Consider the following 12,819-nt stretch of genomic DNA (forward strand, 5'->3'; position numbering starts at 1 on the left):
TATAGAGAACACACACGACTTTTTGACAAGACTCATTATAATCTGTGATTGCTGATTTAAATCAAATTAAAAATCTAACTTTACTGTCCTGAGGTGCCTGTGTGAAAAAAAAAAAATTTTTTTTTTTCGTCTTTCTCATTATTGAACAAATCTTCCTCCCTCCATTGTCACACGGATACAAACTTGAAGTAGAAAAATCTCCATATCCCTTATTTATTCTACTCACTGAAAGTGAATTGTAAGTAGTTGATTTGACTTTCTAGTCATCTTCAGATTAATGTGGTTCTCTTAGCCTTGTTCTACACAGTTAGGGCCTAGTGGAAGTGAGGATTATGCTGAATGATAGACCTCTTCCGGGGGAACTGAGTTCCCTGGCCTTGGGCTTTCTCAGTGCTTCTTCGATGCTCACATAGGCACAACATGTGCTAGTCCACATCATATCATTTGAGGGGGTTCAAAATAAACCTCTTACCTATCTCTACCCCAAGGGATTTTTTTTTCTTTTTAACAACAATCACCTTTAACCAATTTTATATTCTGTCTTTATAGTCTCAATTTAAAACTGCAGAAGTGAAATGAAGTGAAAGTCGCTCAGTCATGTCCGACTCTTTGTGACCCGGTGGACTGTATCCCACCAGGCTCCTCTGTCCATGGAATTCTCCAGGCCAGAATACTGGAGTGGGTAACTGTTCCCTTCTCCAGAGGCTCTTCCCAACCCAGAGATCGAACTCAGGTCTTCCGTTTTGCAGGCAGATTCTTTACCATCTGAGCCACGAGGGAAGCCCAAGAACACTGGAGCGGGTAGCCTATCCCTTCTCCAGCAGATCTTCCTGACCCAGGAATTGAACCAGGATCTCCTGCATTCAGGCAGATTCTTTCCCAGCTGAGCTACCAGGGAAGAAAACTGTAGAATATATATCTAATTTTAATTTTTTTGACTGACTGACCTAAGGGTTGTTACACACTCTCGCCATTGTAGTATCTCACTTCAGTGGTGGTTCTCCAGCGTTGCTCACTACAGGGGTAGGGTGGGCCTTGGCCCCCTTAGAGGATTTCTCACGCCTGAAACGAGGGGGATGCCCTAAAGTTTCGTGACTAATGTGATTCCTTGTTTTTCAGCTTAAATGTGTATTCTATTTCAAGAGGAGACAAGCTTGATCCAAAGAAATTAGTAATAAATTTCAGGCATCAGTGACAGTTCTACAGGGGAGCATTTATCATTAATGTTCCCTGGACTTGTTTCCTCTCTTCTACTATCAATAGATGCCAAGATAGAGGAATTTCTGGGAAGGCAGCAGAGTGGAGTGAGTAAGAGCGAGGGCTCTGAGGTGCCTCCCAGTGTCTACTACTGGCTGCATAACCTCCCTCTGTCTCAGAGTCCCTCTGTGTGAATGGGATTGATGAAGACAGTGCATACATCATGCAGGTGTTCTTAGGATTCAGTGACTAGTGTGTGCAGTGTGCTTAGAACAGTGCCTGGTACCAAGTAAGCACTTTTTCTCCCCCTCTCCTTCCCACCTCCTCTCCCTCCTCCTCCTCTTTTTCCTATGTGTCAGAGTTTAAATTGTCTTTTAGTTTCCCTAAAGGAGGTCCAGCGGATGGTATCAACCTACCATTTTACCAGTTGAACCTTTTTATCCTGATGCTATTTCTGTATAATGCTAATTGACTAATTTATAAATCTCTTGGCTCTGTTGATAGGCAGTTAATATTCCTCACATAAAATTAATTTAGACTATTTCCTAAAGACCTACAAATTATTATTACTTTTGTAATAAGATTTTGTTATAACTGGTACATTGTTTAAAGCCATGTTTCACTTAGAAATAGAGTGAACTTGTTGCTGTTGTTGAAGATACAAGTTTGGGATTATTAATCTGATTAAGGGGTTTCCCAGGTGGCTCAGTGGTAAAGAATCAGCCTGCCAAGCAGGAAATGCAGATTTGATCCTTGGGTTGGGAAGATCCCCTGGAGAAGGAAATGACAACCCACTCCAGTATTCTTGCCTGGAAAATCTTATAGACAGAGGAGCCTGGCAGGTTCCATTCTGTGGGGTCACAGAGCCAGACGTGACTTAGTCACTAAACAACAACAATAATCCAAGGAAGAGACATCTTATGCTTAAGCATCTCCATAAAGTCACTAGTCATGTAAGTCTTAGACAAGTCTCTTAGCCAAACTAAGATTCATTTTCCTCATCTGTGAAAGGGGAAGAATGACTCCCTTGTAGGCTTTGTTCAGAGATTAGAGATAAGGCCTGGTCCCCAGAGAGCCTGACACACACAGTGCACTAAGATTCAACATGGGTCTTAATTATCTCAACACCTGGATCTTTTCCCCGATTATTTCTCATCATGCTCAGGTGCTTGCATTTACTCAGAGGGCAGGAGGGGTACAATTGAAGGGTGATTATAATTAAACCCAGAATAAAAAACTTCAAGTAGTTCTTGGAGTGAAGGTGTTACGTAACTATATTTTCAAAAGGCAAGAACCTATGGCTTGGAGTCAAGAGTGCATAGGGTGTTTTTTGGACAGAAATGGTTTTCTGGCATCCCTGTGAGAAATAGCAAGGTTGTTCAGAGCACTGTTTTCTGGTGAGAGCACTACTAACTCCGGGGTGATAATTGCTCCAGCAAGTCCATGCCTGCTGCAGGCTTTGGAGCCTGGGAGCCGGGAGCCCAGGCCATGAGCTCAGAGTGTGGGGGATCCCATGCCTCACACGAGGACCTGCGTCACAGCACAGGAGACAGATGGATAAGGTTGATCCATGGACGTGGAAGTGACATTCCACACCTTGAAAAAAAAAAAAAAAGCTTTTGAGGGCATTGATTCAAGTCTTTGTGGGGGAAATTGCATTAGAAGGGCATATAAAATTCCAAAAGTAGAGCTTGCTTACTAAGAAAACATTTTTAAAAGTGGGAAAATTTCCATGTAACCAATTAGAGTGCTTTTTATGTGTGTGTGTTTATTTATTTTTAGTCAAAGGATAATTGCTTTACAGTATTATGTTGGTTTCTGCATTTGAATCAGCCGTAGGTATACATGTTTCCCCTCCCTCTTGAACCTCCCTTCTGCCTCCCTCCCCATCCCACCCCTCTAGGTTGTCACCAAGCCCCAGTTTGAGTTCCCTGAGACATACACAAATTCCCATTGGCTATCTATTTTACATATGGTAATATGTGTTTCTATGTTACCAATTAGAGTGCTTTTAAAGCTTGTTTCTCACAAGCTTCCACACCTAAACAGACTAACTGGAAATTTCATCTGACATAAGGAGATATTAAGGGTACACTTTATTTACATTGTGATGGAAACCCTTGCCATTTTTTTTATGCCTATCAATGGAAGAGAACATTTGTACAAACACATACATTTCACTCCCAGTCTCACATCTTTTAAATTTTATTTTTTAAGATTTTTGATGTGATAAGAACATGTAACGAGATTTACCCTCTTTGGCAGATTTTTAAGTATACGATACAGTATTGTTACCTTTAGGCACAATGTTGTACTGCAGAACTCTAGGACTTATTATTTATTTATTTATTTTGGCTGCACCGTGAGGCATGTGGAATCTTAGTCCTCGGACAAAGGGTGGTACCACGCCCCCTGCAGGGGAAGCGTGGAGTCTGAACCAGCGCACTGAAATGTTATACCTGTTAATTAACAACTGCCCCAGCCCTTGGCACCCACCATTCTGTTCCTTCCTTCTAGGAGCTTGACCATTTCTGATATGTTATATAAGTGGAATCATGAAGTATTTGTCCTTCTGTGTCCCAGTCTCAATTTTTTAGCGTATTATTATTCTTTTTTTACTGACAATATAAGTGATCAGTACAGAAAACATCTGTAGAAAACGTCTACTCCCTGTGTTTTCACGTGGTCTCTCCTCCATATGAGTATGTCCCTGGTGTCTCTCAATTTCTTCCTCTTATAAGAACACTAGTTAGAGTGGATTAGGGCCACCCTGATGGCCTCATTTTAAGTTAATTTTTAAAGGCCCTACCCCTAAATACAGTCACATTGTGAGCTATTCACATGGGGCTTCAATATGTGAATTTGGTGGGGCAGGTTGGGGGGGGGGGAAGGGATGACACAATGCAGCCCATGTGCAATGAGGACCTTATTTTAAGCCTTTTGATTCATATTGTCAACAGCTTTCCAAGAAAGCTGTATCCATTTATAGTCCTGCTACCAGCAAGGAATGGCAGTGCCTATCCCCTTGCACTCCTGCTAGTGTTAGTGTTATTAAAACAAACAAACAAACAAAACAACTTTTTTTTGCTAACCCAAAAGGCAAAATTGGTTTTCATTTCATTTTAACATAATTTTGACTACTAATAAGCCTAAACAGTTTTCACCACTTGGTTTTTCTTTTTCTTTCATTCTTTATACTTTTATTCATTGAATGTGTATTTAATAAACTCATGCTGTGAAGGCAGCAAAGTGCTGTGTACTGAGTTTCTAGGAGAGAATGATACGTAGCCCTTGACACGTGGAGCACACAGTCTACTGGAGAAGAGAGACGTGTAACAAAATTAACCAGAAGATCAACGACAGTTGTGAAAAGCGTCATGAAGAAGTATAAGACCTCAGGGAGAGTGTCTAACAGTGCCTCAGGGGCCTGGACCAATCAAGGGGGAAGGCAAGGCTTTCTGAGGGGGGTGTGGTTTCCACTGTGAGTAAAGTGCGATTAGCTGGTGATGAAGTGAAGGGGTGGGGTCACAGCCAGAGGGGACCTCTTGTGAAAATGCCTGTGCTGGCTAGGAGCAAGTGAGCTGGAGGAAGCGACCAGTGAGGCTGTGTCCTTGAAGAGGTGAGGGTGAAGAGATGAAGCGTGATGGCGTATGTTTGTTGCGGTTGTTTTAAGTATGCTGGGTGCTGTGGGGAAAGTGAGTAAGAGTGAACCCAGGATAGCTCCAACTAGGAAGGAAGCTGCCACTGTAATCTGGGCAAAAGGTAATGATGACTTGGATTAGGGTAGTAACGGTGGCACTGGAAAAAAGTGAATGGTTTTCAGAGACACTTGAGAGGTGGATTCTACTGACTTGGCAATTGGATGTGGAAGGTGGCCCAAGCAACCAGGTGAATGGCGATGCCTTTTCTAAATTGAGGGGCACTTGAGAAGCAGGTTTGGGGAGGAGAGGCAATGAGTTCGAATTTGGACGGATCAGGTTGTGTGCCTATGGGAAACCAAGAAGGGAAGTTTTGAGCGGGCAGAAGCTCAGGGGAGAAGTCAGTATAAATGAGGAAACTAGGGTATAGATAGAAATTGAAGTCTGGGGGTGAGGCATTTAGAGAGACAGTGTTAGGTGAGAAAGCAAAGGAAGGGAGGGAGGACTGGTTTAGAGCGCTGGGGACTCCAGCAGTTGTGAGCAGACAGAAGGGAGAAGTGAGCAAACATCTAAAACACAGTGGCAGAAAGGTGAAGGGGGAACCAAGAAGTGCCATGGCAGAAGGCAAGAGAAAGACTGTTTCAGAATGGCTCCCTAGGCACCTGGGTTGGAGGCTACATAAAGGACGAAAGGCTAAAACATGCACAGCATTTGGCAACATGGGGACCAATATCCTAACTAACATGTGGCTGCAAAAGCTGGATTGGAGTGGTTTGGAGAGTAAGAGAAATTGAGAGAGCAAATGTCACAATTCTTTCAAAAGTTTGGCTTCTCTGAACTCTGTCTTTGATTATTTTCCAGTTGTTGATCATTTTCTGTTGCTGTCATTGTGTTACCTGACCTCTATGTTTGTATGTATATGTGAATATACTTATTTATCTTCAGAGTATTTATTAAATATTAGTAACTTGTAGCAAATATTTTGTTTTTTTTTTGTCCACTGCATAATTTTGTGTTGTTTTCATGTATATTAGCTTTACTTATGTAATTAAATGATTTTTTTTCCTTTTGACTTCTTCTATTGTTCTTTGCTCTTAGAAATTCCTTCTCTATACAGAAATCACACAACTATTCATCTTTGTATTATTTTTTTTAATGTTTATGGCTTCTTTAAAATTTTCACTTGATTATTTTGAAAATTTTTTTTACATGTCAGTTTAAGGCTTGGGACACTTGATTATACCACCCTAATGATACAGGAGCAACAAAGCTAATCTTGGGATATTTAATGTTTTGACAAATTGACTCCACTGCCTCATTGCTGTAGAAAGGTCCTACTGATCAAGAAGATGAAATTTCAGTTCAACATGAGATTCGTTTGGTTAGTAATCTATGGACATTCTGTCTCTGTGCTAATATTGTGCAGTCTGTTTATATTGTAACATTTTTTATTCTGTATTCCCAGTTTCCTGTACTTCCCAGAATGATGTCGTCTGCCAGCCATCCTAGAAGGTATTCTTATGAGGACCAGGGATTTCGATGCCACACTCAAGTGCGGGATCACAGAAAGTGCTCAGGGGATGGGTCATTCAAGGAGCCATTGGAATCAAAAGGAAGATCCCATTCCAAAATTCAGTCATTTTCAGACTCCTTTGAACAGCAACTGTGCTTTAGAACCAAACGTTCCGTCTCTTTGGTATGTAACAGAGTTATTGAATATTTAAGCTGTCTTAGAAAAGGAAACTCAAAGAGTTCGTACTCTCCCAGTCTGAGGAGAACAAATCTAGCTTCTTATTTACAGTTTGGCATTGAGATCTTTCAGAGAAGGCAATGGAACCCCACTCTGGTACTCTTGCCTGGAAAATCCCATGGACAGAGGAGCCTGGTAGGCTGCAATCCATGGGGTTGCAAAGAGTCGGACACGACTGAGCGACTTCACTTTCACTTTTTACTTTCATGCATTGGAGAAGGAAATGGCAACCCACTCCAGTGTTCTTGCCTGGAGAATCCCAGGGACGGGGGAACCTGGTAGGCTGCTGTCTCTGGGGTCGCACAGAGTCGGACACGACTGAAGCGACTTAGCAGCAGCAGCAGCATTGAGATCTTTGGAAAATGATACCTGTTTTAGATAGCCCAGATGTACATAAAGGTTTTAAATTATTATTATTTAAAGACATCGGGTGTAGGAAGAATTCCTGAAGAAGTACTGGTTGGAATGTTTTGTTACCAATGTCCTCTAGTTCTTTGAGACTGTTTCTATCACCCTTATTACAAATAATTGTGATTTGTTCTCTTTCCACTATATGAAAAAGAAAAAGCTGTCCCTATTGCTCTTATCCTCCCCTATGTAATCTGGTAGGAAATAGTTTGTGATGGCGTTGTGCCCCCTGTATCTTTAAAAAGCACACAGAAGGAACTCTCTGGACACCATGGAGAGCAGGAGCAGGAGTGGTCACAGTGGCCTCGTGGGAATCCAAGTGAGGCATAAGGGAAACAGGCAGGAAATGGGGGGAAGACTAGAAGCACCACTGATGATGCCAAAACTGATACATAAAGTCCTAAACTAGAGACCAATTAATTGGAGGTTAGTTTTTCAACTTTGCAGTGTGTTCACTGAGCAGCCCTGAGCAACATACTTCTTTTTTGTTGGGTCTTTGATTTTGGTTTTATTTTGCAAAAGAAGAATAATGATATGTTTCTGCCATGTAGTAGATGGAGCGAATAAGTAAGGCTAGATCCACCTGGATCTTGAGCTGCGCTCTGTGACTGGCTAGGGAAGACACTCATGGGCTTCCTACCTCATGGTCCCCTGAGCTTGGTGCTTTCTGCCTAGCTGTGACAGCTGCTGGGATTGTCACTGTGCATTTTTGCCTCACGGTGGCACTTCACTTTTGTCGCAGTGACCTTGTGTATCTATGACTCCCCTTGAGTAAGTGCTATCTCTACGGGATCAAAAAAGGAATAAGGAAGGAAGAATAGTGAACAGCTGTCACTTTCTGTGTCTAAACATTATTAAGGGTTTCTATTTTGTCTTTTTTTTTTAATACTTTTTTTTTTTTTAGATATGCTTTCAGACTTAGAACAAGGTTGCAAGAATAGTGCCAAGACTACACCTTTCACCTAGATTCCCTCTAAACGTAAACATATTATCCCATTTACATTTACTCTCTCTTTCCTTCCCACCCCCAAACAAGGGCACAAGGATATAAATATAGTATGGTAATTAAACTCAGGAAATGAACACCAACACAATATCTTATCTATTGGCCTTATTCCTATTTTCCCAGTTGTCCCAATAATATTTTTTATATCAAGATTCCAGATCATGTGTTGCAAATGATTTTCATGTCCCTTTAAGCTATTTTATTTCTGCAGCAATGCCTCAGTCTTTATCTTTCATAAGACTGGCTGGTTATGTTTTAGAATGAAGCTCAGTTTGAAATCATCTGATATTTCCTCATGATTAGATTCACATTATGAGCTTTTGGCAGGAATAAAATATTTTTTCACATCTGTTTCAAAACTGCTTGTTAAAGTCATTAATTATATTAATCAGGGAATTGACTTGCTTTAAATTCTTTCTAGAGTAAGGAAGGATATAAATATGTTTTGAAAAAAAATTTAATCAGAACAATTCTTTGTTGATTCTGTTGGCCACAGAAAAAATTCATATCACATGTTTACATAAGTGTGTAAATGTGAAATCAATTTTCTTACTTAAAGAGATGTCATTATCTTATCCTTAAAATATAAGAATGTTTGTTTCATTCATTTCTCAAGTTCTTCCTTTTGAGTGCCAAGATAACCAAGGCAGCCTTTTCAACTTTTTTGACTCAAGAACTCTGTTCATAGTTGTATGTAGTTGGCTCTTCATATCCTTGGGTTCTGTACTTGTGAACTTGAGCATCCATGCATCTTGGTACCCGTGGGTGGTTTTGGAACCAGTCCCCTTGAGGATACTAAGGGACAACTGTATAATAACCTAGAAACCTGCTAGGAATTTACAAAATCATTAAAATGCTTTTCATATTATGTGATCAATATATATGATAAATAATTTTAAATATTTTAAATTTTATATTACTTTTATATTATAAAATTTTTCTTCATTCCAAATAAAACAATTTGGAAAATACATACTTTAAAACATTTTTCTGTGTAACAATTGATGCGATTTTCTGAAACTAACTACATTAAAAAGTGTGATTTGTCAGCAAATCTAAAAATGATGTATATTGGCTTTTATTTGGGGGCCAAATGTATACTACTATGTAGATTTAAATTTTACATCTTTTAGCATCAAGAAGAGCCAGAAAACTGCCTTTGTGATCTGTTCATGACCAATAACATTAAAGTTTTTCCTTTTGATATTGAAAAACTCAACTGGCATTTTAAAATAATTTTTCTCACTTTGTTTCTAAGTGATAAGATAAGAAAAAAATATTTCAGGTTATTATTATGAGCAGTTTTCACATAGTCTTTATTCTCAATGAGGGAAAAGCCAAATTGCAAATAATCATCACTATATTTTCTCTATTTTATACTGTTCTTATAAGGATTAGAGATATTCCTGGCTGCTCAATATGAATTATGAGCAGATTGATGGATTTAATACAAGTGCTGGACCTAATGAAAATAATCTGGAGGCACATTTACAGGGCTAGTACAATTTTTAAGCCCCTCTTAACCTGTATCTCAGCATCATCATTTGTTTTGCTTTCTGATTTTGACTAGCGGACCATTATAGATAGAAATGAAATAATCTCAGTATGAAAACAATTTAACACTGTACAGAGGATAACACCCCCTCAGTAACCAGACATCCCCATAGCTCACCCTGCTGGGCTAGTCATGACCTTGCTCATCTGAGTGTTACTGCTTATGTTCACCTCGTAGGCACTCAGGAGTTCTGCAGCATTTCCAATTCAAGTGGACAATGGGGGAATAATGATTTTGTTTATTTAAAAAACTGAAGTGTAAATAGATACCATCACTATATTGACCAATACTAGTCTTTTGTAAGTAATTCCTTCGAAACTAACCCTCTGACCATGGAAATCAAAGAAGCACACCTCTCCCCTTGCCCCCAGTCTCCACACAGTTCCCTATCACATCACCCTATTTATAGTTATCATTACATTTATAACTACCTGTTATTTTTTTATTTCCTTTCAGGCTTATTGGTTGATTGTCTCCCTCCGCCTAGGTGTAGAATCTAAGCAGTAGGGTCTCTAGTCTAGTTGGTGTCATATCGCCCCATCCTAGAACAACAGTGTGTGTTTGTTCATTTGACCATTGAATGTGGACCCCTGGGCAACTTGTTGGGGAATGTTAGTGTGGTTGAATGTCATTCTTGACACTTCATTCTTTACCTAGTCCTTATCTGAAAACTTAGTGCAAACCCTTAGTGACCGTGAGGAGGTTAGAATCATTCAATGTATGATTCCCTTGCCACATTCTTTTTCAAAAAGTACCAGAAGAGTATTAATTTTACTGTGAAATCACATCCCTTTGTACCTTAGAGGCAGAGTCATGTGCAGGCCGAGTTTCCTCCACAGACCATCTGCTGGTGCCCAAGGCCCCTCTTCCTTTGTTTATGACTAAAGCTTTAGCAATACCCTTAGGCTTGTGCTAATTTATTACTAAAAACTAAGATGTGAAAGTCTCCTAAATGATTAGAGTTTCCTACATTTCTGATAATTAGGAAAAATGTTGAATGTTGTCAGCTATCTACCCTTTTCCAATCCTTCTTTATCAGGGACCTGAGAGCAGAAAGGAGAGAAATGAGAGAGAACGCCGGTTTCTGGAAGTGAGGTCTTGCAAGAAAGTGGAGGAAAAAAGGAGCTCTAGGAAGGAAGAGCATGGAGAAGCGTACCTGCCTACCCTGTCTGAAAAAGCGCTCAAATAACCCTTTGCTTCCACACCATGACTACCGACGCTGCTGCTTTTTGAGCCCCAATTTACCAGACCCAGGAACGGTACCTGTAAGAGGGTCTGCAGATGCTGAGTGACTCAGGTGGGTGGTTGATTCAGCTGCTCCCCAAGACAGCTTGCATCATACCCCACCTGCTTTTCAGAGTATGATCTGCTCTGTTGCCCTTTTAGGGGAATAAAAAGAATAAAAGGTATTTTAATAGAATAAAGTTATTCTTGAAAATGTAAAGAGAGATATTTAAAGAGCCACCTACACATCTTCACCAACCCTTCTTCCACATCAGCCTCACAAATAATCTTAAATAAATGTCATTGGTGTGACTCGAACTCCTTACTAGAAGTTATTATATAAGTATGTCTAATGGCCATTATTTAATGAGAACTGGTAATTAAAGGTGCCAGGTACTATGTGGAAAGTTTGAACGCATGACCTGAAATAGTCCTCACCACTCCCGAGGTGGGGTGTAGTCTTTTTACTTGCTGGCAGAGGAAACTGCAGTTTAGGAAAGTTCTGTCTTTCACTGCTGAGGAGGTAATCAGAGTTAGGGCCAGAACTCAGCTCATTCTGACTCATGTTCCTAACCTGAGGCAGGACATCTTTTTCCCTTTGGCAGAGGGTCCTGACTTAGTCTGTGTGTGATTTGCTTGTAAATGGGCAGAGGTGAATGAGAAAAGCAGGACTTGGAAGTGGGTTATAGTTTTGATGATAAGAACTTTTAAGACTTACTCTCTTAGCAACTTTCAAATGTACAATACAGTATTGTTGACTATCGTCATCTTGCTGTACATTACACCCATGACTTATTTGAAACATATGGAATGCTCCGCACAGATCTGCATGTCACCCTTACACACGTGCTGTGCTAATCTTCTGTGTGTCCAGAGAAGTTCCAATGTTACTGTATGTGCTGTTGAAGCAGGGACTTTTTATTCTTTTTCCAGCTTTATTGAAGTATAATTGATGAATAAATTTGTGTATATTTAAATTGTTCAGCATGATGATCGACGTGTATGTATATGACATTCTTTGTGAAACCATCACCACAGTCAGGTTAATTAAACACGTTGAGCCCATATTCTATTTTTTTTCCCTAGAAGGAGAGATAGTTGAAATCTCCCTATTTATTCTTTTTTAAAAAATTAAAAAAAATTTAATTGTAGGATAATTGCTTAACAACGTTGTGTTAGTTTCTGCCATATAACAATGTGAATCAGCCATAAGTGTATATTATATATATATATATATATATATATATATATATATATATATATATGTCCCCTCCTCTTGAAGCTCCCTCCGCTCCCCATCCCACCCCTCTGGGTTGTCACAGAACACTGGATTTGTGCTCCCTGTGTCATACAGCAACTTCCCACTGGCTCTCTGTTTTCCATATGGTAATGTATAGGTTTCAATGCCATCCTCTCAAATCTGTCCCACCCTTTTCTTCCACTGCTGTGTCCATAACCATAAGTCTGTTCTCTACATCTGGGTCTCTATTCCTGCCTTCTTTTTATTCTTTATCTCTGTCTTGGATCTTTAAATGCCCAAGGGTAGCAAGAATCTCTATTTTGTAAAGATCTCCCAGAATTATACCACAACTGATTGCTTATGTAAGAACAAACTAACTTTGGCATAGTTAGTAAAAAGAAAGAAAAAGAGAAGAGGAAAACAGTGAAATAAAAGTAAAATATTGATGATCATTAACTTGCATTCTTTCAATTCATACAACTTGTACCTTCACCATTTTGGGTTGATACTTTCATGTAGCCTCTCAATGATGCTTTTTCACACAAGTAAAAGATGACTTCAATCTAGTACCTGGTGTGTTTGCTACCAAGGTGGAGAATGGGACCTGACCTGCCTTTGAGGTTTGTGTTCTGCTGTAGTTGTGGGGAAAATACTGGTTTCTCCACCTTTGCTTTGGGTACTTTTCAGTCTTGCTAACCAAATTTTAGAAGTGGGGATGATCTATACATTGCTGTGGCCCCAATATAAAGGTCTGGGGAGAAGTGGCCCACCCACGGGAAGGAGAAATACCTGGAGTTCTCG

At 39.9% G+C, this 12,819-nt stretch overlaps 1 protein-coding gene across 5 annotated transcripts in view; it reads left to right on the forward strand.

The window, feature by feature from the left end:
- LNP1 (leukemia NUP98 fusion partner 1) overlaps positions 1–11,762 on the forward strand; it is a 38,883-nt gene extending 27,121 nt beyond the window's left edge. For all 5 annotated transcript variants that reach the window (XM_070787106.1, XM_019970091.2, XM_019970175.2 and 2 more), the window contains 2 exons: positions 6,301–6,531; positions 10,594–11,762. In XM_070787106.1, coding sequence (XP_070643207.1) covers positions 6,301–6,531; positions 10,594–10,743 — 381 coding nt within the window. In that variant the 3' untranslated portion in view covers positions 10,744–11,762. The remainder of the gene's footprint in view (positions 1–6,300; positions 6,532–10,593) is intronic.
- The last annotated feature ends 1,057 nt before the right edge of the window (positions 11,763–12,819 follow it).

This window comes from Bos indicus, chromosome 1 (genome assembly GCF_029378745.1).
Source record: "Bos indicus isolate NIAB-ARS_2022 breed Sahiwal x Tharparkar chromosome 1, NIAB-ARS_B.indTharparkar_mat_pri_1.0, whole genome shotgun sequence".
Classification (NCBI taxonomy): Eukaryota; Metazoa; Chordata; class Mammalia; order Artiodactyla; family Bovidae; genus Bos; species Bos indicus.